We start from the raw sequence: 22,359 nt of genomic DNA, 5'->3' as shown, positions 1-22,359 counted from the left end.
GTATTGTGAAATTATAAAGTAAGCCCTGGTTTTCTTCTCTACTCGATATTGGACGACTCCATTTAAGCACAAATTCTTATCAATTTTCAAGTCGAACTTGTAAATGAACAGTGCTGTAAAACAAGCAAAAAACGAATTCTTAAACACGCACACAAGTATACTTTGGCTTTCTCAGCATTTTGCTTATAGCTCCTCCTGTGTGCGCAGCTCTATTTGTGTTGCTTGCCTAAGAAAAAAGTCTAATTCTTCTACGAGTTTGGTTTGCTTCGTGAGTACCAGACGAATTAGATTAACTCAATTTGTTTAAGAGTCTCAAAGAGCAGCAGCATGTAAGCATAATGCATGCATGTATTTTCCTATACACACACACACACACAAAAACCAAAACATATTCATCTTGCAGATAACTGTTTTCCTAACAGCACGAGCTTTTTTAAGTCTACTCTTACAGTTTTGCAAATATCTAAAGCAACATTGTAATGCCGCCGAAAAAGCACAATGGATTCATGATGTTTGTCCAGGAATGGCGCAGAAACGACGCGGAAGGCCGAAAAATGTCCATGGCGCAAGCCGTTAGTAAATGCGGCGAATTATGGAAGGTAAGTACGCACAGAACAGACGACGGCAACTATCTGATGTGTTCCTTACAGAAAATGGACGCACAGCAGCGAGGACCGTACAACGGATCCGCAAAGGAAGCGGATGTGGTAATGCGTTGCAAGGTGGAGCGCATGAACTGCCACGGCCAAGCCCTCTCCGCCGTGCAGCGCGAGGAGCGGGAGGCGGCCGATCGCCAAATGGGCATGAAGCGCAAAATTGAGCGCATGGTGCTCGACGGCAAGGCGCAGCATGGTAAGCTTCGATTGCCACATTGCTACTCTTACTGATTTGAGATTCCCTCGCTGCCTAAGATCTGGAGAACACGAAGTTCATTTTCGCGGCTTTCAATTACTTCACCAAGGCAATCACAAATGATATATACATACCTGCTGAGTTTGCGGCATGCGAGTTTTCCTTGAAGTCGGGCAAGACCTCGCTCTACAGCTCGCATATCAATCCAGGTGTGTGAGCTACATCTATGTTGGTCGTTCGATAATTTACAGCTTTGCTCCTCGCACAGGTCAGCTTATTTTTGGACAGGGCAGCGACACGCAGCATCACACGTCGAATACGCATCAGTTGCCGCTGCCGCCGAATGCATTGGGAGAAGCAAACATAGGCAAGCTGTACGTGAGCATTGTAGAGTATTTGCGTGGCTGCCAAGACGGCGCCGGGCATCCCAACGATCCGCTGGTGGTCTTTACAAGCTCCGAGCTTGTGCCTGTGGTGCGAGGCTGCTTCAGATACCTGGAAAGCGACAGCGATGAGGTGCAGGAGAACATTGAGGTCTACGACATACAGTACCTGTTCTATGTGCTCAAGAAGGAGGTCATGGACATTGCAGATCTGCCCAACGATCATATAAACAAGAGCATTACCGACAATTTGTTCGTCAATGATTTTTTTGAGTATCATTCGGGCATATCGTGTCAGGTGAGTTGGCTATATCTGCAGCGAACTACCAACTAATAGTTACGTCTAATCTCAAGTTTCATGAGGACAACGATCGCGGCAAATACTGCACCCAGTCGAAGGTTGCCCGTTGGTGTTACCTGTTCAGCGACTATATGTGCGGCGATCTTGCGATCAAACCGCTGCCTGGCAAGCATATGCCGCCCAAGCAGGAGCCCAGGTTCAGGGTGATCAATCCTGAAGAGACGAGTGAGAACAGCTCCTTCTCCAGAATGACCAGGACTGAAAAGTCGAGTGGCAACATCTCATTCGCCTCAATCAGCTCGCTTCAAACGGAAGTGAAGCACGAGATAGTTGATCATTCGGCCTTTTCTGCCAACCTCAATGCTTCGGAGGACTTTCCCACTCTTGGTGGCCGCCAAGGCAAGCGCAATGCCGAGCCATTGGCCAAAAGTTTCTCTACACGCACTGCAAAAGGCGTCTGGAATGTGCCTGCCTCAAAATGTACTGTTAAGGACTTGGGAGATGCGTTCAACATGCCCCGGCGATAAGCAGAAGTTAATCTTAAACTGACTCGAATGCAAGCTCCAAGATATCGTCTTGAGCGTGAGCATTTGTTAATCTATTTTCTAATAATTCTTAAATAAATCATTTATATTGTTTTTGTTAAATGAAATGGCATATGAAGTTCAAAGAAACAATCTACATTTAAAACCATTTCTTCGCATTGTTTTATTTTAATATAATTTGGTTTCTGCCTTGGGACTAACTCTTGCAGCGGGGGGCGTGGAAATCGTGAACGAGACGAATCAAAAATGGCGGCAGTCTCACCTGTGCGTACAGGTAGGCAGCGCGAGTGAGCAAGAACAACAAACGTGCGACCCAGTTAAATTGCCGGTATGTATGTATGTAAGCAAGTGTCTGTATGTATGTGTGTGTGTGTGAGTGCGTTGCATACTGCCGCCAGAGCAAAGAAATATAACGCACTGATCCATGTACATATGTACGTTAGTATGTGTATACATACATATGTACGTATACGCTCTTTGCTTAAACAATTATGTATGCTTGTACATACATAATTAACATTTATATGCGTATATGAATTATAACATACATTAAAGATTTAAAAGGTATTTAACACTTGCATAAACGCCAAAGCTAATTTACAGTTAACATACATATGTATGTAAGTGTGTGTGTGTTCATTAGTATTTGTTTATCTTGTTTTACAGCACTGCACAATGATAGGTTAAATTTGAACTGAAATTACATAGGAATGTGTTTTGGTTCGTACGAACCGATGAAAAATGGACATCTATCGCATTGGCCAAGTCAAGTCCTTTGAATTTAATGCATTTTCTTATATTGGCTTTGTCTAATTACTAACATAGGTTGGATTTACAGTTGGGGCTTGTAAAAATTTGCTGTGGCAACACTTCCCAAGAGCATCTGTACATATGTAGCTACATCCACTTGCACACAAATGCAAGTGCATGCATGTATGTGTGCATGTGCTCATACATTGAACATGCAACACCGCTATTTGATTTTTTTTAGTTGGAAACCGGCCAAAATGTCCAAGATCAGTAAAAAGCGAACTGATTGTATTCCAGATGTTTTCGAGCTATTGCCAATTCGCGAATATCGCTGCGAATTCGAATGCGGCAAGGTATTCAAGAACCGCAGTCCTTACGAGCTGCACTTGCAAAACAAACATGGCGTGAACATCAAGGAGAATATATATGCATCCTTTCGATGCCCGGTCGAAAATTGCGATTATTTGGGGCGACGTCTAAACCTGGTGCGTCGACATTACCAGAGCCACCATATGGAGAAAAAATACAACTGCGCCGCATGCAATCGAAAGTTCTTAATGGAATCGCAGTTCCTGAAGCACAGATGCGAGGTACAGATCTACTCCTGCCAAAGGTGCCCAAGGACATTCAATTTATTGAGCATGCGGAACAGGCATGTCAAACAGTGCGTCAAAAAAGCAACTGCCCCAACGCCGCTGCCCAATGCCAGCGAGGACGAACTGGAGGATAACGGTACGACTTTATATCCCCCATGTTAGCGGCTTATTGAGGTTAAAGATCAAGAATATCTTTGTTTCTCTCCAGGTGCAGCTGTTGACCCTATTGAAAAAGTGGATTCCGACCCAACGATCGATGAGTTCGAGCAACTGCTACGGAACATTGAAAACAATGTCGTTAAGGATCGCGCATTGATCGAGGAGCTGGCAGCATTAACCCCAATCCTGCAGAGCTTACAAACATAATCCCCGATTCGTACCGAAATATCTAATTGCTGTGAATTAAATGTTAAGTTCTTTTTTATTTTGCACTTTAAGTACATTTATGTTTTAATAATAAGACTAAGGCTCTGGAGAAATTCAATTTTAAATTAAGTACGAATTGTTAGAAAATTGAAGTATGAGAATAAAGTATCTTTATTAAGTGATTGTCATTGTATTGATTGTCATAAAAAGTGCTGCAATTCAACAAGAATTTATTTGTTAAGTTTTTCCTTAGAGTTTAAGCGATCTTTCCCAGAATTAACAAGCCTGGTTCCAACACACAAAAGAAATCTTGCCAGCATTGGAATAGCTTTCTAGGAACGATTGGGGTATGAATAGGAATCAGCTTCATAGAGAACTAGCAAAAGGGCTGCCTAAAGGCAATCTGGATCTCAATGATGGATGACCCCTTCTCTTCCAAGAAGAGCAAGGAATTGTATACACTTTCTTATGATATTACTCGAATAGAAATAACAAGGAATAAAAATGTGTGATCAAAATCTTCATTTTAAATCACACTTTAAATCACTTCCTTTTAATACACGCTTCATACGCGTCATACCCACTTTCAATGGGTACAGGGTATACTTAAAGCTACACTCTTTTGACTTAACTTAAACTCGTCCCCCTCTTATACTTAAAACCCTATCTTATCTTTTTTCATTTGTGAAATCAATACCAGAATGCTCATTATTCTCACTGAAGCATAGCTCTCTTTAAAAACAATTCTATAGGCTCTTAGTTTCTGAGCAAAATGTACACTACATGCTAAGTTATTTAATACACTTAATAGTAGTTATTGGGTAAATAGCTTCCGTATCCACCATGCCATGGGATCAAGCTATGACATCCCCAGGCTGATGCTTGGTACTGATAGGCAAAGTGCTGTTCCCGCGAATAATTGACCATCTGACTTGGGAATTCGCTACGGCCTGGTATGCGATGCCGCAAGTCATTCTCTGGCAAGTAATTGAACTTCGCTATTTCCAAACGGTGTTGGTGTAGTTGGTATTGCGCTTGCTGGAAGCTCATGGGTTCCTGTAATTGATAGTAGGATCCGGGTTCAGGTCCATTATGGTAGCTGTTGTACGTGGTGTGAACGGCAAAAGCTGGAATATGGGATGGAATTGGATGAGAGCTCCCTTCCCCGACGGCATGGCTGTTGTAAGCAGGCAGCATTCGCGAAAAACGTCTCGAAACCGCAGAAATTGAAGAAACCGTTTTGGAAAACTCCACATTTTCTGAGACTGGTCTTGAAAGCTCCACATTTGTTATAGCTGATTTACCAGGAGCTTCATTAAGTGGAACCAAGCCTTTTTGTACATTTTTGTGGTTGTGCGTCGGTTTTCGATGATCAAGTCTCTCCTTGGAGTCATTCAATGCACCTCGATATTTTGGAGGGGAAACGTCTGGAGAACAATCTCGAGTATATGGTTTTTTGCTTAAGTCTTTAACATCGCCTTTATGTGAGGTCCTTGGTGATAATATTGCCTTTTTACTGCCGCCACTGCCGCTTCTGGAATATTTTAAGGTAACGCTCTTTGAATGTGGCTTTGATCTGGAGGGTGACAGCTCCATTTTGTGCCCGCTGGTTTCTCTTTTGCGCCATTCTTGTTTTCTCTCATACTTTACTCTTCGTGGACTACGTGAGGGCATGCGACTCACGTTGTCACGTGAAGCATTTCGGTCCCAGATTGTGCGACTTGAAGAACGAGATCGCCCACGAGCGTTTCTTCTAGGCGAGGAAATTCGTCGATGGCATCGACTATCGCGATTCAAGGACCGTGAACGGGACCGTGAGCTAGAGCGCCAACGTGATTGCGAGTTAATTTCTCGACGATAGAATCTATCCCTTTCCCTGTCATCTGTCACGGACTTGGTTTTTGAATGCGGTCGCAAATTCAGGCATTCTCTTTCTTCCGATTTGTTTTCGAAGGACTCATCTGTTTCATCCACAGATAATTCATTAATACTAAATTGATCGCTATCACAATCAGTCTGTTGTTTTTTAGGTCTTCGCGTAAATATGGCCCAATCCTCTGCGAGGTCTTCAGCTATACTCGGGGGCGGCGGCGGTGCTTTTTCGCAGTCATCCGCCTTATTCCTATCTTCGATCTTTGCACGACCATCATCCATAATACTTTCTCCATCTTTGGAATAGTCATTCTCCCCAACGTTTGTATGCTTTAAAGTAGCTGCATCTAATCCCCAGCTATCGTCGTCTTCAAAAATGTTATCCAAATCAAGACTATTAAGAGCATCCACCGCATCTGGATTTATAAACTCTTCATAATCTATCATAGGTTCTTTTTTTATGTGTGTCACGTCTGATGGCTCAGCGTTTTCACTGCGTCTATGGTCACCTTCTTGCACAAGATCTTTCTGCTTATCATTGTTCGGTGGCTGACCCATGTCTAGACGGTTCTCGGTATGGCTGGGCATGTGACGATTTGGAAGCATTTTTATAGCCAATTCAGAGCACATGTAACCAGCAAAAGCGAAGGCCCAGCGCGTAACATACGATTTGGAGCAATGCGCCGTAAGATCGCGCTGCTGGTGGAATTCGCAGCCGATGTCCGATAGAAATTCATGCGGATCCAGATTGAATTGGGCAGTAGTGATGTGAATGGATGCTGGAGGCGGCAACATGCCAGCCTCACACGTCGCTTTCTTCAATACATAGAAAAGATATTCTATGGGGTAGACGCTGAGCTGGCTAGCCACGCCACCATTAAGAAACTTAAGGGCATTGTTGACAACTGATATTTGGCTTTCCAAAGTAAACATGGGCGAAAGTTCAGCCTCAGGTCCACATTCCAATCGTACGAACTTAAGCAAATCTGCCAGAATACCGTCCAAGTCGTCATTACCCAAAGCATTAGGTGGAAGCGGCAACTGATGCGTGGCCTTCACATGCTCCTGGGTCTCATATTGTGATTCATGGACAGTGGAGCCTGAAAGCAAACACATTTTAGTTAGCCACTGAGCACATGAAGCCGCGTATCTGTACCAGGATTGATCAGGGTATGATATATATTCCGCATGCCATGCTTCAGAGTGAACTGGACAACGGCCAGTTCCGCGGGCGTATAGCTGTCTTTTGTGAAGTAATTAACCATAATAAAGTAATAGCTTTGGGTTTCCAATACTGCTCGCTGGGCACTATATCGCACAATATTCTCTACTTCCATATGCATTTGTTCCTGGTCAGCGTCTCTCTGCAACTGTGCACTGGGAACTGTGCCTGCTTTGAGTTGACGAGCTGCGTCGCGGTATGGCTGGCGTTCCTCTGGACTCATTTTCTAGAGCGCACAAGGGGAGAGTAAAGAATGCATTTTCTACTTATGGTATTTCAAATACCTGCCACGCCGGTCCGGCCAAATGGATGCACTCCTTCCACTGCAGATTGTTTGCTCTCAGTTTGCGCCATTCTTGTACAAACAGCGAAAATGCAGATTGTTTGCTATTCCTCTGGCGCCCCATCGATGGTCCTCGTCATATCCAACTACCTTTCCAGAGCTGGCTGAACTGGGCACAAGAACATGTTCCCTTTCAATTGTTGTGAATGCAACGCGAATCTTTTCTTGAGAATTTCCAAAACTAAAGCACGCACATCGCCCACGCACAAAAACTTTATTGAAATGATATTTGGCAACGCGCATTTATTTATTCATACAAAAATGACTTTTAACTATTTTTAGTTAAAGTGATGCATCAAAATGCAAGCGGCGCAAACGAAAGAAGTAAGTAACAGAGCCATTACAGAACAGCTGGTGCTTTAACATACCTACCGATTAATATCTAAAAACTTAACAGCTGCTAACTGTAAGCAACAGAGCGATAACAGAACAGCTGGAGCTGTAAATAGCTATCGATTATTGCCTATAATGAGCCCTTATTCGTTTGTTCAGCTTTTGCTGTATAATACAGCTATCAATTATTAATATTATCACAATTAACATTGTGCAATAGAGATTAGTACAAATTTAAATATTAGCCGATATTTAAATTACACGATAGTTTATTGGAGATGTTATTCTTCACCTTCCAGTACTTGTGATTAGTAACTCTTAAAAATGGAGAGCTCATCTCTAACGTGAACGTGGAAGGGACTGGAAAGAAAAACACACGTCAAAAATTCTTAACACTAAGAGCAAAAACAATCATTTAAAGCGTTTTTAAATGCACTTGATCCAAAATTTAAAGGGCTTGCAATAGGAACTGTTCAACAAGCTGCCCACGTTCAGCATCAACTGCCAAACAGCACTGCTGGTGACTAAGCGACAAGCAATATAACTTCAGGCGCAGGCATAGGCGGAGCCAGCCACGAAAACATTTTACAATCAATAATAAAAGACAGCAAACCAGGCTCAGCGTCACCAATACCATGTCCATCAATGCAGCGGGACCCACAAAACAGGAAATCGAAGCCGTGTTCAGTCGCCTGCGGGCGCAGCCTGCCAACAAGGTGAGCTCGGGCAAAGTGTTCCCAACTCCAATTTTAGTTAACGTGAGTTTTCAATTTTGCAGTCTTGCTTCGATTGTGCAACAAAAGCGCCCACATGGTCCTCTGTCACGTATGGCATCTTCATATGCATCGACTGTTCCGCCGTGCATCGCAATCTCGGCGTGCATTTGACCTTTGTGCGGAGCACCAATCTGGACACCAACTGGACTTGGCTGCAGCTGCGGCAAATGCAACTGGGCGGCAATGCGAATGCCGCGCAATTCTTTCGCTCTCACAACTGCAGCAGCAGCGACGCCCAGGTCAAATACAATTCCAGGGCGGCTCAGCTGTACCGCGACAAGCTGGCGGCGCAGGCACAGCAGGCGATGAAGGTCTATGGCACCAAGGTGAGCATCTGGCTGCGTTTTCTGCGCTCATGTTGTTTCTTGTTGAGATTTTGTGCTTGAACTATTTAACCCTGAAACCAACTAACACAAAACGTTTGCTGTTCTCGCTTGCGCTTCACTTGTATCTTGTTTCTCCATTCCCACACTCACACGCACACACACGCAAAGCTGCACTTGGACCCGGCGGCGGATAAGAGCGAGGGCAATGATGCCGCCAAGGAGGACCAGGAGGAGGAAGACTTTTTTGCGCAATGCGATAACATTAATGCCAACGCGCACCTGGAGAACAACAACATCAGCCTTGCGGCCAACGATGTAAAGGTGAAGCCAACATAAACACACGCATTTCTTGCTAGAGTTGAAGTTGAAGTTGACGTTGATTTGCTTCCACCGACCAGAACCGAAGAGAACTCTTTACTTATTTGGACTGCCTTTTTTTTCACAGCTGGAGACCAAGCCTGCGGTGGAGGCCAACACAAGTGTTGGAGTCGGTGCGCCCAGCGTCGATCTTCTCAACTCGATTGTGGCCCCCTCAGCGGTGCCTTCGTCTATAGGTGTCCGCAAGATACAGCCCAAGAAAGGAGCAGTAAGTAAACCGTAGAAAGAAATTGAAACGACATAAATCTAAAAACCATCTCTCAGCTGGGCGCACGCAAGGTGGGTGGATTGGGCGCGACGAAGGTAACGACTAACTTCGCGGACATTGAAGCGCGCGCCAATGCGGCAAATGAGAGTAAGACGGCAGCAGCTGCTGCAGGACCTGTTGAGAAGTCACAGACCGCAGAGGAGGAGATGGAAACTGTGGCGAGCATGCGTTTGGCATACCAAGATCTGTCGCTGCAGAAGACGCGCGAGGAGGCCAAGCTAAAGAGCATCGATCCAGCCAAGGCCAAGCAAATGGAACGGCTGGGCATGGGCTTTAACTTGCGCGGCTCTGACGTGGCGCACTCCGCCCTGAGCGACATGGAGACCATACAGCAATCCGCTGCCCCCAAGGCCAGCGCACAAAGCAAACTAGCTGCGCTGGAGAACGAAAACTTTTTCAATGATCACTCGTTGAACTTGTACAGCGGCGGGGGCGACAAGAAGGAGAACTCGAGCAGCACCAGCAAGTTGGACAAATTCGAATTGGATGCGCTGGGATATGAGACAATTGAGCCCATTGGCGGCACGCACAGCAACATCACGTCCATGTTCGCTGCCGGCAGTGATTACGACAAGCCCAATGCGCGTAGCACCGGAACTGCAGCAGCCAACAAGAGCAAAAGCAAAAGCACCATCAACAGCAATGATCCCGTCGTGGCGCAGCAAAAGTTCGGTAACTCTAAGGGCTTCGGCTCTGATCAGTACTTTGCGAGCGAACAATCTTCGGCGGATATTAGCGCCAATCTGAATCGGTTCCAGGGCTCGCGCGCCATATCTTCATCAGACTACTTCGGGGACGGTGCCCCAGGAGGTGGCATGAACAATCGCGGTACTAAATGCACTTATAAGACAACAAATTAATTGTAAATAGCATTGAATATGACTACAATTGTTCGGTTACAGGCAGCGGCGGTTACACGACTGGCGTTAACTTTAATGCACCCGATTTGGACGATGTCAAGGAGAGTGTGCGCCAGGGCGTGCACAAAGTGGCCGGCCGGCTGAGCAACCTGGCCAACGATGTCATGTCCTCGCTGCAGGATAAATACGGTTACTGATAGCGGCAACATCAGCAATAACAGCAACCGAAGTTAACCATGAAATGATTTTTATATAATATATGTCACTCCAATTTAGAATATGTCCAAAAAGTTATAAACAATTCCAAGCCGACAGCTGTGTAGCGTTGAATTTGAGAATCGATTTCAAAAGATTCTTGTATAAACAACACCATAAAGTTAAACGTAGTGTCTTCAGCATCATATTACAGAAATACATTGTACAACTTGTGCATTATATGCAGATGAAAATAAGCAAAGTTATTTTAACGATTGATGATATCGCAATTGTGGAACAACCATTAGCTCTTAAGTCGAATCGATAGCTGCTGTTTTTGTATGGCATTTTGTTTTTTTATTATTATAATTGTATCTGCATAAGGCATTTCTAAGTTTTAATATTTTGTTAATCTTGAAATTTGGTTCCGATTGAAGTTAAAACTGCGGGTATTATTTTTATAAAAGAAAACAAAAGTAATATTATATAATAAATTCAAAATACGTTGCGTAAGGCAAATACGGCTTTCCAATCACTAAACAAAAACGTGTCTTTTTTTTTTTTTTGGTTTAAAACAGAAAGAACTTTTATTAAAATGCGCTCGGAAACGTTTACAATTTGGCTAATAATTACAAAAATCTTTGATTACAGACTCGGCGCAGACTCGAAATGAAAGTATCGTTGCACCCGGCGATGCATTAGCAAGAATTGGTGGTGGACATTCAAGTGGCGTCGCAATGGGAATGAGCATCAGTCATGGAGCAGGTGGTCAGCTGTTTAATGGCGACGCTTGCTGGGACTGGGACGGACGCGAGTGCGTGCGGCTTCCGGCGAGCCGTAGGCAATGGCGTGCGATGTGGCAGAGCCGCCCTCACCGGTGCTGAAAGAGTTGGCAATGGCGATGGCGCCGCCGTTGGTGCCACCAAAGTCAATGGGGAAGAATGTGCCAGCGGGCAGAGGAGCGGGCTTCTTTACGGGCTTGCCAGCAGCGCCAACGGGCTTCTTGACAGCGGGACGGCGAGCGTTGGGCACACGAGCGGGATGCTTAACCACGGGCTTGATGGGCTCGGACAACTCCTCATCATCCTCTTCGACATCATCGGCAACAGCATTCTCGGCCTCTTCATCCTCAAAAGCAGCCACCTGGGCCTCAGCATCTTCGGCAGACTGGTCCAGCTCGACGATGACCTTCTTCTTTGCGGGCAGATAACGGTTGGCAGGTACGACGGCAGCAACGGGCGCTATTGGAGCCGGTGCGGGCAGCTCATCATCATCAACGGCTGGCACTGGTGCTGGCTCCTCGGCGGCAAAGTTGTAGTCGCGAGGCACCTTGGCGGCATCGTCGCTTTCGCCCACAGTCGATTGAGTGTCGGCATCGGCGCTGTTGCTGCTATCGACGGCAATCTGCACCACAGGTGCCTCATCGGGATAGGCTTCGGCGACAGAGCTGGCACCATGAGCGCCGGCAGCGCTCAGGGCATCATCAGCCTGGGCGGTCTCCGCGCTGATGTTATCCACACTGACTGCCACATCGGACTCTGCGTGATCGCAATCTTTGTTAGATAAGCAGGAGAATTGCGGGTAAGTTGGGCTTGTTAGTGGTTAACAGTTGCTGGTCGGGCCACTCTCATGCTTACCCTTGAGATATGTGCCAGTGGCAACGGTTTCGCCGGCCACAAGTGCGCTGGCCGCCTGAGTGGAGCGTGCGTGAGTGCGTCCTGGCTGCACGTACTGCATGTACATTATTCTCTGCTGGGGGGCGGAACCGTACCATTCGGCGGCGACGGGTTGCTGATAATAAGCCATTCCTGGAACAAGGTATTGCCGATCTTCAGTGCGTGCAGTTGAAAGGCATGCGGATGGGTATGGGTTATGGAGATGTTATGGAACGAAAATATGCATGAGAATTATGTACTATGGGAATGGAAATGCAAATCATGTATTTGTCATGAAATTTGTAACGCTTCCTACCCCATAAGGTATATATAATCTAGATCAGGCTTGATATATCCAAGTCCCTCTATGCGAACTAGTCTCTCAGCTATCGTCCTGAAACTTTGCATAGGTCCGTCTTTCTATCGCAGGCAGTACATATATCGAAACTGGCCGGATCAGATTACTATATCATATAGCTACCAAAGGAACCATCGAAAAGTTGACCCTTGTATAAAAAACTTTTTTGTTTATCAATATATCTTGAGCAAGCTCGGCATTTATAAGATTCACTATGCTCTCTACATATATGTATCAATATCGGACCACTATATCATATAGCTACCATATGAATCATAGGTCGAAAAGTAGGTTCTTGTATGGAAAACTTTTATGCTTACTAAGATATTTTAAAGATACTCAACATTTGTTAGTTTTACTATGCTCCCTACACATATATTAAATCTTATCAATATCGGACTACTATATCATGTAGTTGCCATAGGAACGTTAGGTCGAAAAGTTGGTTCTGATATGAGAACCTTTTTTATATTAAGATAACTTGACCCAACTCGCTGTTTATTAGTTTCATTTTGATCCTTATATATATATGCAAAGTCTTATCAACTTCGGACCACTATATCATATAGCTGATATAGGAAAGATCGGCGGAATAGTACGATCTTGTATAGCAAAATATTGTTTTCTTTATGAAATGTTGAAATAAGAAATGCAAGTCGCGATTAACTAACTTAATAAAGCTTATAACTAAAGAGCTTTATTAAGAGGCTAATATTATTGTAGAAAAAACTATGGGCCTAAAACTTCAGAGTTGTTCAAGGTACTTGAAGATTTTGATCAGAAATATAATAAAACAGAATAGAAGTGTAATTGTATACGTGTTTTGTTGCATAGTGTTGTCCTTTAGAACAATTTCACTTGGTTAACTCACTTTTCCTGGCTGGCAAGGCATCGCCGCTGGCCACAAGACCGACGATCACCAGCAAAGCAAACGCAGCACTGAACTTCATGTTGGGACTGTTGTTTGGTTATTTGTGTTACAGTCCTTCGATATGGCAATTTGTGTTATATATGTTTTATATGTTATTTGTAACGCGCACTGGATCACAGCAGGAGCTAAACTTGACACTTAAGTTTCCACCAAAGAAGTGATGACTGCCCAACGCAACGCGTTAGATTTATATACGAAATCAGATTGGCAAAATAACTACAAAATGAGCATAATGAGCTGTGGCTAAAACTCGGATATACCCAAACTGGAGTCTCTCAGCGCCCCTATTTAGTATGCGGCAGGCGTTCTCCCCGGGATCGAGTCGACTCGAGTCCGAACGTGCGAACCGCCCGTTGCCTGGTCGGTTAGCGGCTGCGGCGCGGATCATTGGATGGCCCCAGCTGAATTTGGATTATTAAATTGTATATAGGCGGGTGTAGATGATTGGAGACCGGTTCCATTGTATTCACAATGTTGCACGTTTCAGCTGTCAGTTATGGATCTTCTTATGGGCAATGCGATCAGACAAATATGATAAATTCTTCGAAAGGAATTTTCGATTTGCCATTTATTTTTGGTTGTCTATTAATACCACAAATAAATACAACACGCATGTTGAACGTAACCATTAAATTGCCAATTCGATTTAAGGTCATTTCGTAGACCCTTGGACATTGTACTAGCCCAAAAATCGAGGTTTATGGGTGCGTGTGCGGTTTATCGCCATGGATAAAAGCGAGCCGCTTAGAGAATTCAAATAAAGCCCAAAGACATGCAGTGCATTAATTAGCTGGCGGGACTGGCTCCACAACGGAACAGGAAGCCTGCCTGGTAAGAACTCTGTGATTCATCCTGATACATAAATAAATAAGTAACTCCTCCATTGCCATCATCTAGCCGCTGAATCATCCGTTCAGCTACGTCTTCCCTGGGCGCCAGCTGTTTCCTTTTAAAACTCAATTATTGCAGTCACCATCCCGCCCCACTTCAATATCCCGACGTGCATTCAATCGTTAATCGAGCAGTCTCTTAACGGCTGTTGCCTCCTCCTGAAGGCACCTTTCAGCAGGTTTTTTTTGCTGGCCTCAATATGCAGATGCATTAATCATACGCAATGCCGTAATTTGCCTCGTACGAAGCTGGCTAATCTAGCTATAAGTGGGTCTTTCCTCTTCTCTCAGCAACTATTCACGAGGGTCGCCTCTAATATTGTTCAACTTGTCAGTCAATGGAGTTGATTTTTGAAAACTAGAATGGGTTTTCAGATCGGATCGGACCACTATATCATTTAACTGCCAAAAAGTAGGTTCTTACATGGAAAACTTTTTTCAAGATGTCTTGATTAAACTCATGTTTCGAATGCTGAAAGTTTCCTGATTTTCCTAATTTCAAAAACTATCAAAATGTTCTTTTACTTTATCCAACTAAAACGGTTAATGGTTCAGTTTGTGGTTGATATAACTTCGTAATTCGGGGCTTAAACCGGTTTGGCTTAGGGCTTCTAGCCTTGCAGTTAAGACAATTGTGCGTCGTTTAACTTACTTAAAATGTTGGCAATGTTGTGCTAAAATTGATATTGCGAATGGAAGGTCGACGACACGTGACACAGCACGAAGGTATTGGGACATCCTTGAGTGGGAACAATATGAATTCGATATTACATGAAAAGGTGATTGCCGGGATGTTTTCTGAGTTTTCTTTTTCGAACGGATTCAAGCCTTTAAGCCACTCGCAATGATAACTTAGCCCAATTTCAAATGTAGACACACAAGACAAAGGTCAACCCTCGTTGCAGGAAATCTTTTTCTTACCAAAATGCCTTTGGATAAGCTCTCTATTGCCATCGTATCAAATATCGATTTGATAAAGTTGAGAAAGGAAAGACAAAGAGTTAGTTTTTTTCACAAAGCTCGTGACTTCTGATGTCATATTCAAAATTGCCGGGAAATTTGGCAGCTTATTTTGCATGCGTGTAATGATTTTTTTTTCACTTCGGCAAATGTCCATAAATTAAAAACCGTTTATCAATTGAATATCGGGTTAAATTCTAGGCATGCGGCAATAAACATAATTTAAAATTAGAAAGCTTCACTGACGTGAATAACCAATTGGTACGGGAACTTTGGAAGCTTGGCGCCTAATTGTAAAGCTTCTATGATAAGGGCTCAAGTGTGTCTTACTGAGAAAGATTAAGGCATTTTGGCCATTTTGATATTTTGGGTAGCTTCTCAAATGGGCCACCAAGGCATTTCTATTTATCTGCACCACTTTATGATTTAACCAAAGCACACGCCTAATTGCCGGGTTTTTATGCAAATTGTTAAACAGTTTTCGAACTAAACAAAAAAAAAAAACAAAAGAGCTTGTGCCCGGCATGGTAATGGCCATAGTTAAGAGGGTTCTACGCAATAGTTTGGCCAAAAAAGAAAACAGTCAACAACAAAAAAACAATTTAATATCCTGTTGAACACCTGTTTATTTGTTGCCGCCATTGGCCATTTATGCTAATTGCCAGCTACCTCTGAGGCAGTTGGCAATTTACGTTTCATTTAATTCCCGAATTTAGAACACCCAAGACCATTAAAATAAAATATCCAATGCACTAGATAGCCAGCCCGAGCCACATATAACAACATGTTTTCTGCTCCCCAAAAGCACATACATACATATATATCTATATATATATATTCATTTATATATATGTATTCCAAATAAAACAAAAAAAAAAGCAACTTAATGTACGACATTATTGGCGTTACGCAGGTCGAATTTTAATGATATTTACCCGGTGCTTAAAAAGCAATTTGCCGAACAGTTGGATCGAAACTGGATATTTGGATGCCAAAAATCGAGCACCCGAACCGCATTTCTTTTTGGCCAGATATGTGCTTGGGCATTGCAGTCCGATTTAAATGACATTTGGCTCAAAACTCGCTCGTTGTCTTGATATACAGGTGATATGCAGGTAGAATACTACTCTATCAACATAGAGCCCAAACCATGCGAGTTCGGGGGCTTAAATCTTGGCTAAACCAGCCTTCTGGCTGGAATGTGAGCATTAAGACGGGGTCTTGGTAAATTCCACCTTCAAGTGGGGGGTAAAACTCGGATTTCTATAAAAGAAAGCATCCGGAAAAAAGCAACCTCAAGAGTGGATGCGCATGCGTGGTTTAGGTGCGGCAGGTCGCTGGTTCAAATGTAGCTATAATTTTTTTTATTTTTAATTTTTTTATCGAGCCAGCTAAATCAAGATAAAAAACATTAAAAAAAAAAATAAAAAGAATTTGATTTGTTTAATAATAATAATAATAATAATAATAATAATAATAATAATAATAATAGTAATAATACTGATAATAATAATAATGATAATGAAAATAATAATAATAATAATAATAATAATAATAATAATAATAATAATAAAAATGATAATGATAATGATAATGATAATGATAATGATAATGATAATGATAATGATAATGATAATGATAATGATAATGATAATGATAATGATAATGATAATGATAATGATAATGATAATGATAATGATAATGATAATGATAATGATAATGATAGTGATAATGATAGTGATAATGATAAAGATAATGATAATGATAATGAGAATGATAATGATAATGATAATGATAATGATAATGATAATGATAATGATAATAATAATAATAATAATAATAATAATAATAATAAAATAATAATAATGATAATAATTATAATAATAAAAAAATTATAATACTACCAATACTTATAATAATAATAATAATAGTTATTAATATACTAAAAATTTCCTTGTCACCTTCATTTACAAGATTATTCATTTGATTCGTGCGATGCCGGGTAATTTCAACAACAATACTACAATTCCTTTTATGCTACACATTTTATATTATTTTAATTTACAATTAACACGCACATGCTGTACAATTTGCATTAAATATACATACATATATAAATATATGTATTTAACTGACATTTTACACTTGGTGTGCGGTTTTCGGCGCGCGTAAAGTTCTCGGCCATATGCCACGACCTGGACGACATTTCATCTCGCCTGACAATGCAATTAATCAACGTAAATTAAAATACACTTAATTTTATGCAGCCGTCATTGCGGTGAATGCACTTTTCCAACACTTTTCTTATTTAAAATCCAATTGCAAATTAACCGTTGCAGTTGGTGGAAGGGAGGGGGGGGGGGGGGGTGGCAGCGGTAAAGATGATAAATATGTGATCTGAAACGGGTCGACTTAGTGGGACTTTCTGGGCTCGGATATGCTTTCTTCTGCCTGTTACATACATTTGCACACAACCATCATACCCGTTAAACCAATTTCAATGGGTACAATCGGAAATCAATCAGAGCTGAAACAACAAGAACAAGCAGCTGAATATAGAAAACGACTTTAAAACGGTAATAAAAGAGTGCATTTTCGTCTCCTTGTCTTATTACTCAATGGAGCCAAGCAAAGGCTGAGAAAAGGCGTAAGAGCGCGAGAGTGTCATCTACGCATTACAATATATGTATGCACACACATACTTGCGACCGAGAGAGTCGATGTGCAGCAAAACGAAAACAACAACAACAAGCGGCTTAGCCACAGAGCTGCCAGAGCAAGCGCATGAGACGAAAATGAACCAAATTTACAGTTCACAAGCATTCACTCGCAATAAAACAAAAGTAACGGGGAAGTCAAACAGAATTAGTTAAGACGGCGTCGTCTTATTAAAAATCGAATTAAAAGTGGTTTACAAGTGCATTAAAATCGGTAAATTAAATGTAAATACATCACGCAGGTGTCTTGTTTGTGCATATCAATAAATTTCTATAAAATTACGGTTTAACAACTGACCTCATACTCGACTTTAGCATCAAAGCGAAACTCTGCACAGATGGTCGCAGCAGGGATTAAGTGCATCCTATGGCCAGTTTATGTATGTGATGGCAACGGTTAATAGATTTCTGGCCGAACGGGCAGCCAGCTTAAGCAATAGTCGGATTCCTCGCGGTTTGTCACTTGAAAGTAGAAAACTAAATATGTATAAGTTTTCTTGTTGTCGTTTAAGTTGATTTTCAAGTGTGTACAATTTTTTTTTTTTGTTAAAATTTTTAATGTAGAAATAGAACAAAGCCATTGAGTATAAGTGCGTAGTTAATAATGTAAAACGGTAAAAAGAGTGCCTTTTTTTTTCTTCTTATTGTCTTGTTACTCAATGAAAGAAAGCGATGGATGAGAAACGGCGAGAGAGCGGTAAAGTGTGATCTACGTACATACATACATACATGTGTATGTATTGAGTTATACAACAACAACAACAAGCGGATTGCATACTGAGCTACTAGAACAAGAGCACAAAAGGAAAATGAACAAAGTTTGTTCTGAAGCATTCACTCGCAATTAAACAAAAGTAACGGGAATAGAATCAGTGACGACGGCGTCATATTAAAAATCGGATACAAAAGTGTTTTAAGAAGTGTATAAAAATCGTGAAATTCAATTTAAATACATCACGCAGGTGCCTTGTTTGTGCAATCCAATAAATTTAAATAAAATTACGTTGTAAAAAAGTGCCCTCACGCTCGACTTTAACCGCAAGGCGAAACCCTGCACAGATGGTCGCAGCAGTGATTAAGTGCATCCCATGGCCAGTTTATGTAGTATGTGATGGCAACGGGAAATAGATTTCGGGCCGGACGGGCAGCCAGACTTAGGAATGGTCATTTTTTTCGCTGCTTGTCACTTGAAAGTTGGCAATTAAATATATGTATGTATGTATGTATGAACGAGTTTTCTTATTGTTGTTGTTGTTTTTTTCGTCTATGTAATGTTATAAATTGTTGCAAGAGTGCCTGTGTTCGGGGAAGATCGGCAGTGAGATACCCTATAGCTAAGTTTGTAAAATGAATTTCGTAGTAGTATTATTGAATATTGCTTCCTTAATGCGACTCTAAATGGAATTCATTCTTAATTCACTCATTCATTCATTCACCCAAACACATAAATGTATGTACATACATACATGTGTATATGTAATTATAAGAACAAAAGAAGAAAAGAAAAACTCATGTCTGCTATGTCTGCTTTCTGCACTGAACAGTTACTCCTTTGACAGCCGATTGCTTGTATAAGAGTTATACACTTAATATACATACATACATATGTATATAAAGCCGAATTAGTATTCTTTTTTTTTATATATATATGTATGTATGTATATCTAGCAGTTATTTCTCGTCTTTGATTGGACTAAGATTTTTCTTAAAATTATGTATAGTCTGTGCGTTGAACACAAATCGGTTAATCGGTTATTTTTCAAGGACATGTTTTGGTATTTACATTTTGAAATTAGAATTAAAACAAGAACGGTATTTCTGATAAGTCCGAATAGTTGATAAGAACTTGCAATCCGATCCGAACGACTTCAACATTTGTCTTGCCTGTCAATCTATGCAAAATTTATGGGAGCGAGAGAGACAGAAAGAGAGAGAGAAAGAGAGAGAGTTTGCATAGGAACAGAAGGACAGAAAAAGGGCAAAGGCCTTGTAGTCAAGTGTTTATATATCTTATGGGTTTTGCAATGGTATCAAAATTTCAAATATTATGTCAAATTTGTAGGCTCTTTTGAAAAACTCTTGAATAAAAAGTAATCTTCTAAAGATCGATACAGTAACATATTGAATAGATCCACTGGGGCGTGGCAAATTGATATCATATATTTACTTAATTTATTTTTCAATTATTTAGCATATTCTGCTGCCCATTGCACACAGTTGCCCAATGGTACTATACCCTTTATTTTTTGTAATTTCAAATAGGTGCAGGGTAGCAAAAGAAAAAAAAATGCAACAGATGTTTTTAGCGTTTGGTCGGACTGAAGTTGGAAACGAGGCGAAACATGCAAAGCAGTTGGCATCTCCACCTTATTCAGAATTTATTTTCACACTCTCTAGAGGACAACTTTTGCTGGGTGCCACATGGCCGCAGGTCCTGTATGTGCGTTAGTCTGAGTGTCTGTGTGTGTGTGTGTGTGTGTTTGAGTGTGGCGCAGTCAAGATGTTGCCATGCTCCATGTCTGCTGCAGCTTTAATGGCTTCATATTTCCTGCAAAATTAGAGAAGTTACTTTTGCTTACACTGCGAGTTGGCTACTCGACAGTTGCACTATGCTGCCCGCCAGCCGCCGCCCGCTCCTGTAGATCCTTTTCAGGTTGCGTCTTTGTGCTTTGGCTGCAAGTTTGGTTGCAAGTTGGTCGCTGCTCGCTGCTCATTATGTGCCGCACACAGACACGCACAGAACATACAGCGTCTACTCCATTAAATTGTAATTTCTGGCAACATTTCGGTTTGCATAAATCTTGGCCCGTGGTGTAGTTTCTTGCTTTCCCAAGTGTCCTTCTGCCGCACGCGCTGGCAAACAAAACATTTGCTTATGTTTCAAGTTTATTAAAAAGTACTCAACATATTATGGTTACTTAAACTATTAAAATAACAATGCTCCGACTTGCCATGATTCTCTCTCTCTGTCTCTGGGTGTGTGTCTGGGTGTGACATGCCCTTAGGGAATTTGTGTGCCTGGGCCTGGGCCTGGGCCATCCTTTGGCTGCCTTCTGTAGATAATGTGTAAATAATTTGAATGCAGACAATGAGTTGAACTGTTGGCAGTGTCGCAGCTGCTACTGAAAAGCCGCATTGTGATTGTGCTGCACTGTGTACTATGCACGAGTGTGAGCTGCATACCTTGCCTATTTGAGGCCTATTAACTATTGCAATCACCACTACCTGCCGGCCATATGCTCTTTAATTGCAAAAGAAGAGCACATTACTGCTAATGGCAGGCCACGTACCATTTAAATCCATTTAAAATGCACATTTGCATATGTCAAGTGCGAATGGAGTGCCAGCGATGACACCTACGCTGGCAACCCCACAGCTTTCCAGTCTATCGTCCGGCATCCGGCATCCGGGATCCGGCTTCCAGCATTGCCCACTTTGTTGATGCGTATTAAAAACACACACACACGTATTAAAAACACACTTAAATACTGAAAGCGAAGGCAAAGCTCGTCGCTTCCATCTCAGCTGAATCGGCGGCTGCATTGCTAATTACGTAGCAAGAATTTTCATTACGTGGGCGGAGCAGCCAGCACTAACTGGGGAACGACCCTGTCGACGGGCACAGAAGCGCTCGAGTGCAGCGTAATGAAATCTTAGCCAGCTTGCGGGTCGACCCGTAATGGGAGCGCAAAATTTATTAGAAAATATTTGCGTAGCACTTCAAAAATTGTTTGCGCTTCAAAGTAGGCAATGACATTAAAGTGCAGCAGTCGTCACTCGCTACTGTGGCAAATCGGAGGTTAGAGCTCGTTACTTTAAAGACAATGCTGCAAATATTTTCAAATATGCCTGTTAAAGTTTTACGGCTTCACGAGACGTTAACTCCCGCCAACTCGATTGCTCTTTTTCTTTATCTCTTTGCCTATTTATTTGTGTGCGGCTAAACATTAGTGGTCACATGCGATTGTTGTTGTTGTTGTCGTTGTTGTCGTTGTTGTTGCCGTGTCGTGTCCAGTTTGTTGCTCTCGTTGGTTTTTGCGGCTTTTAGGCAACCTATTTGTTTTGTGTCACTATCGCCGCTCGTTGTTCTTATCGCCTCGCTTTTAACCCGGGGGAGTCGGTCGGCGGGCCTGCATTGACATGTGTCCAGCATAGGGAGGAGCATGCATGCTCTACCCAGAACCCATTTCAGCTGTCCCATTGTATGTCACGCTGCAGTTTGGGTTTTGGTATTCGTTTTTGGTTCGACCTGTTTCAAGCCAAGTTTACCGCTTGTTTTTTGTTGCAACTTCAATTTATTTTATGGTCAATTTTAGGTTCTGCCTAGTGCCTCGTTTGGCCAAAACTTTTCTAATGAGCCCAATACAGAGTTTGGGGCTTGTTTGAGGCTTGCCTGCAGGATGCACCACAATAAGCATACATAATTGCATGTGTTTTACTTCCGGCCAACAGTTGTGATTGTTGTCATGCGCTTGTTGTGAA

The 22,359-nt window shown here is 42.1% G+C and overlaps 5 protein-coding genes across 9 annotated transcripts; 3 read left to right on the top strand and 2 right to left on the bottom strand.

The window, feature by feature from the left end:
* Positions 1 to 71: 71 nt before the first annotated feature.
* LOC115770114 (protein maelstrom) lies at positions 72 to 2,217 on the top strand. Of its 3 annotated transcripts, XM_030715232.1 has the most exons (6): positions 74 to 329; positions 439 to 599; positions 651 to 852; positions 912 to 1,061; positions 1,121 to 1,533; positions 1,590 to 2,217. In XM_030715232.1, exons 2-6 carry the CDS (start codon positions 480 to 482, stop codon positions 2,061 to 2,063), a joined length of 1,359 nt encoding a protein of 452 aa, XP_030571092.1. In that variant the 5' UTR covers positions 74 to 329; positions 439 to 479; the 3' UTR covers positions 2,064 to 2,217. The 3 variants fall into 3 exon arrangements, with proteins under 3 accessions (XP_030571091.1, XP_030571090.1, XP_030571092.1); XM_030715231.1 differs by having other exon boundaries at positions 72 to 268; positions 439 to 852; XM_030715230.1 differs by having other exon boundaries at positions 72 to 329; positions 439 to 852.
* Positions 2,218 to 3,088: 871 nt separating this feature from the next.
* Positions 3,089 to 3,793, top strand: LOC115770330 (PR domain zinc finger protein 5). The gene is made up of 2 exons (XM_030715568.1): positions 3,089 to 3,563; positions 3,636 to 3,793. The coding sequence occupies exons 1-2, from the start codon at positions 3,089 to 3,091 to the stop codon at positions 3,791 to 3,793; spliced, it is 633 nt and encodes a 210-aa protein (XP_030571428.1).
* A 97-nt stretch (positions 3,794 to 3,890) lies between these two features.
* On the bottom strand, positions 3,891 to 7,455 carry LOC115770429. Its single transcript, XM_030715698.1, has 3 exons — positions 7,172 to 7,455; positions 6,822 to 7,113; positions 3,891 to 6,765 (listed from the first exon to the last, which is right to left on the bottom strand). The coding sequence occupies exons 1-3, from the start codon at positions 7,292 to 7,294 to the stop codon at positions 4,598 to 4,600; spliced, it is 2,583 nt and encodes an 860-aa protein (XP_030571558.1). The 5' UTR covers positions 7,295 to 7,455; the 3' UTR covers positions 3,891 to 4,597.
* Positions 7,456 to 7,911: 456 nt separating this feature from the next.
* On the top strand, positions 7,912 to 10,893 carry LOC115770224 (ADP-ribosylation factor GTPase-activating protein 2). 2 transcript variants are annotated; one of them, XM_030715425.1, is made up of 6 exons: positions 7,912 to 8,279; positions 8,342 to 8,665; positions 8,834 to 8,986; positions 9,111 to 9,251; positions 9,308 to 10,139; positions 10,214 to 10,893. In XM_030715425.1, exons 1-6 carry the CDS (start codon positions 8,199 to 8,201, stop codon positions 10,366 to 10,368), a joined length of 1,686 nt encoding a protein of 561 aa, XP_030571285.1. In that variant the 5' UTR covers positions 7,912 to 8,198; the 3' UTR covers positions 10,369 to 10,893. The 2 variants fall into 2 exon arrangements, with proteins under 2 accessions (XP_030571285.1, XP_030571286.1); XM_030715426.1 differs by lacking the exon at positions 8,834 to 8,986 and having other exon boundaries at positions 7,913 to 8,279.
* A 109-nt stretch (positions 10,894 to 11,002) lies between these two features.
* LOC115770289 (translation initiation factor IF-2) lies at positions 11,003 to 12,273 on the bottom strand. Of its 2 annotated transcripts, none has more exons than XM_030715524.1 (2): positions 12,004 to 12,273; positions 11,003 to 11,919 (listed from the first exon to the last, which is right to left on the bottom strand). In XM_030715524.1, the coding sequence occupies exons 1-2, from the start codon at positions 12,170 to 12,172 to the stop codon at positions 11,144 to 11,146; spliced, it is 945 nt and encodes a 314-aa protein (XP_030571384.1). In that variant the 5' UTR covers positions 12,173 to 12,273; the 3' UTR covers positions 11,003 to 11,143. The 2 variants fall into 2 exon arrangements, with proteins under 2 accessions (XP_030571384.1, XP_030571385.1); XM_030715525.1 differs by having other exon boundaries at positions 11,003 to 11,904.
* Positions 12,274 to 22,359: the final 10,086 nt, after the last annotated feature.

This window comes from Drosophila novamexicana, unplaced genomic scaffold (assembly GCF_003285875.2).
Source record: "Drosophila novamexicana strain 15010-1031.04,08,12 unplaced genomic scaffold, DnovRS2.1 tig00004555-arrow-pilon, whole genome shotgun sequence".
NCBI classification, from domain to species: Eukaryota; Metazoa; Arthropoda; class Insecta; order Diptera; family Drosophilidae; genus Drosophila; species Drosophila novamexicana.
The sequence above is the reverse complement of the archived record's forward strand: the minus strand, read 5'-3'. Positions and strand labels throughout refer to the sequence as shown.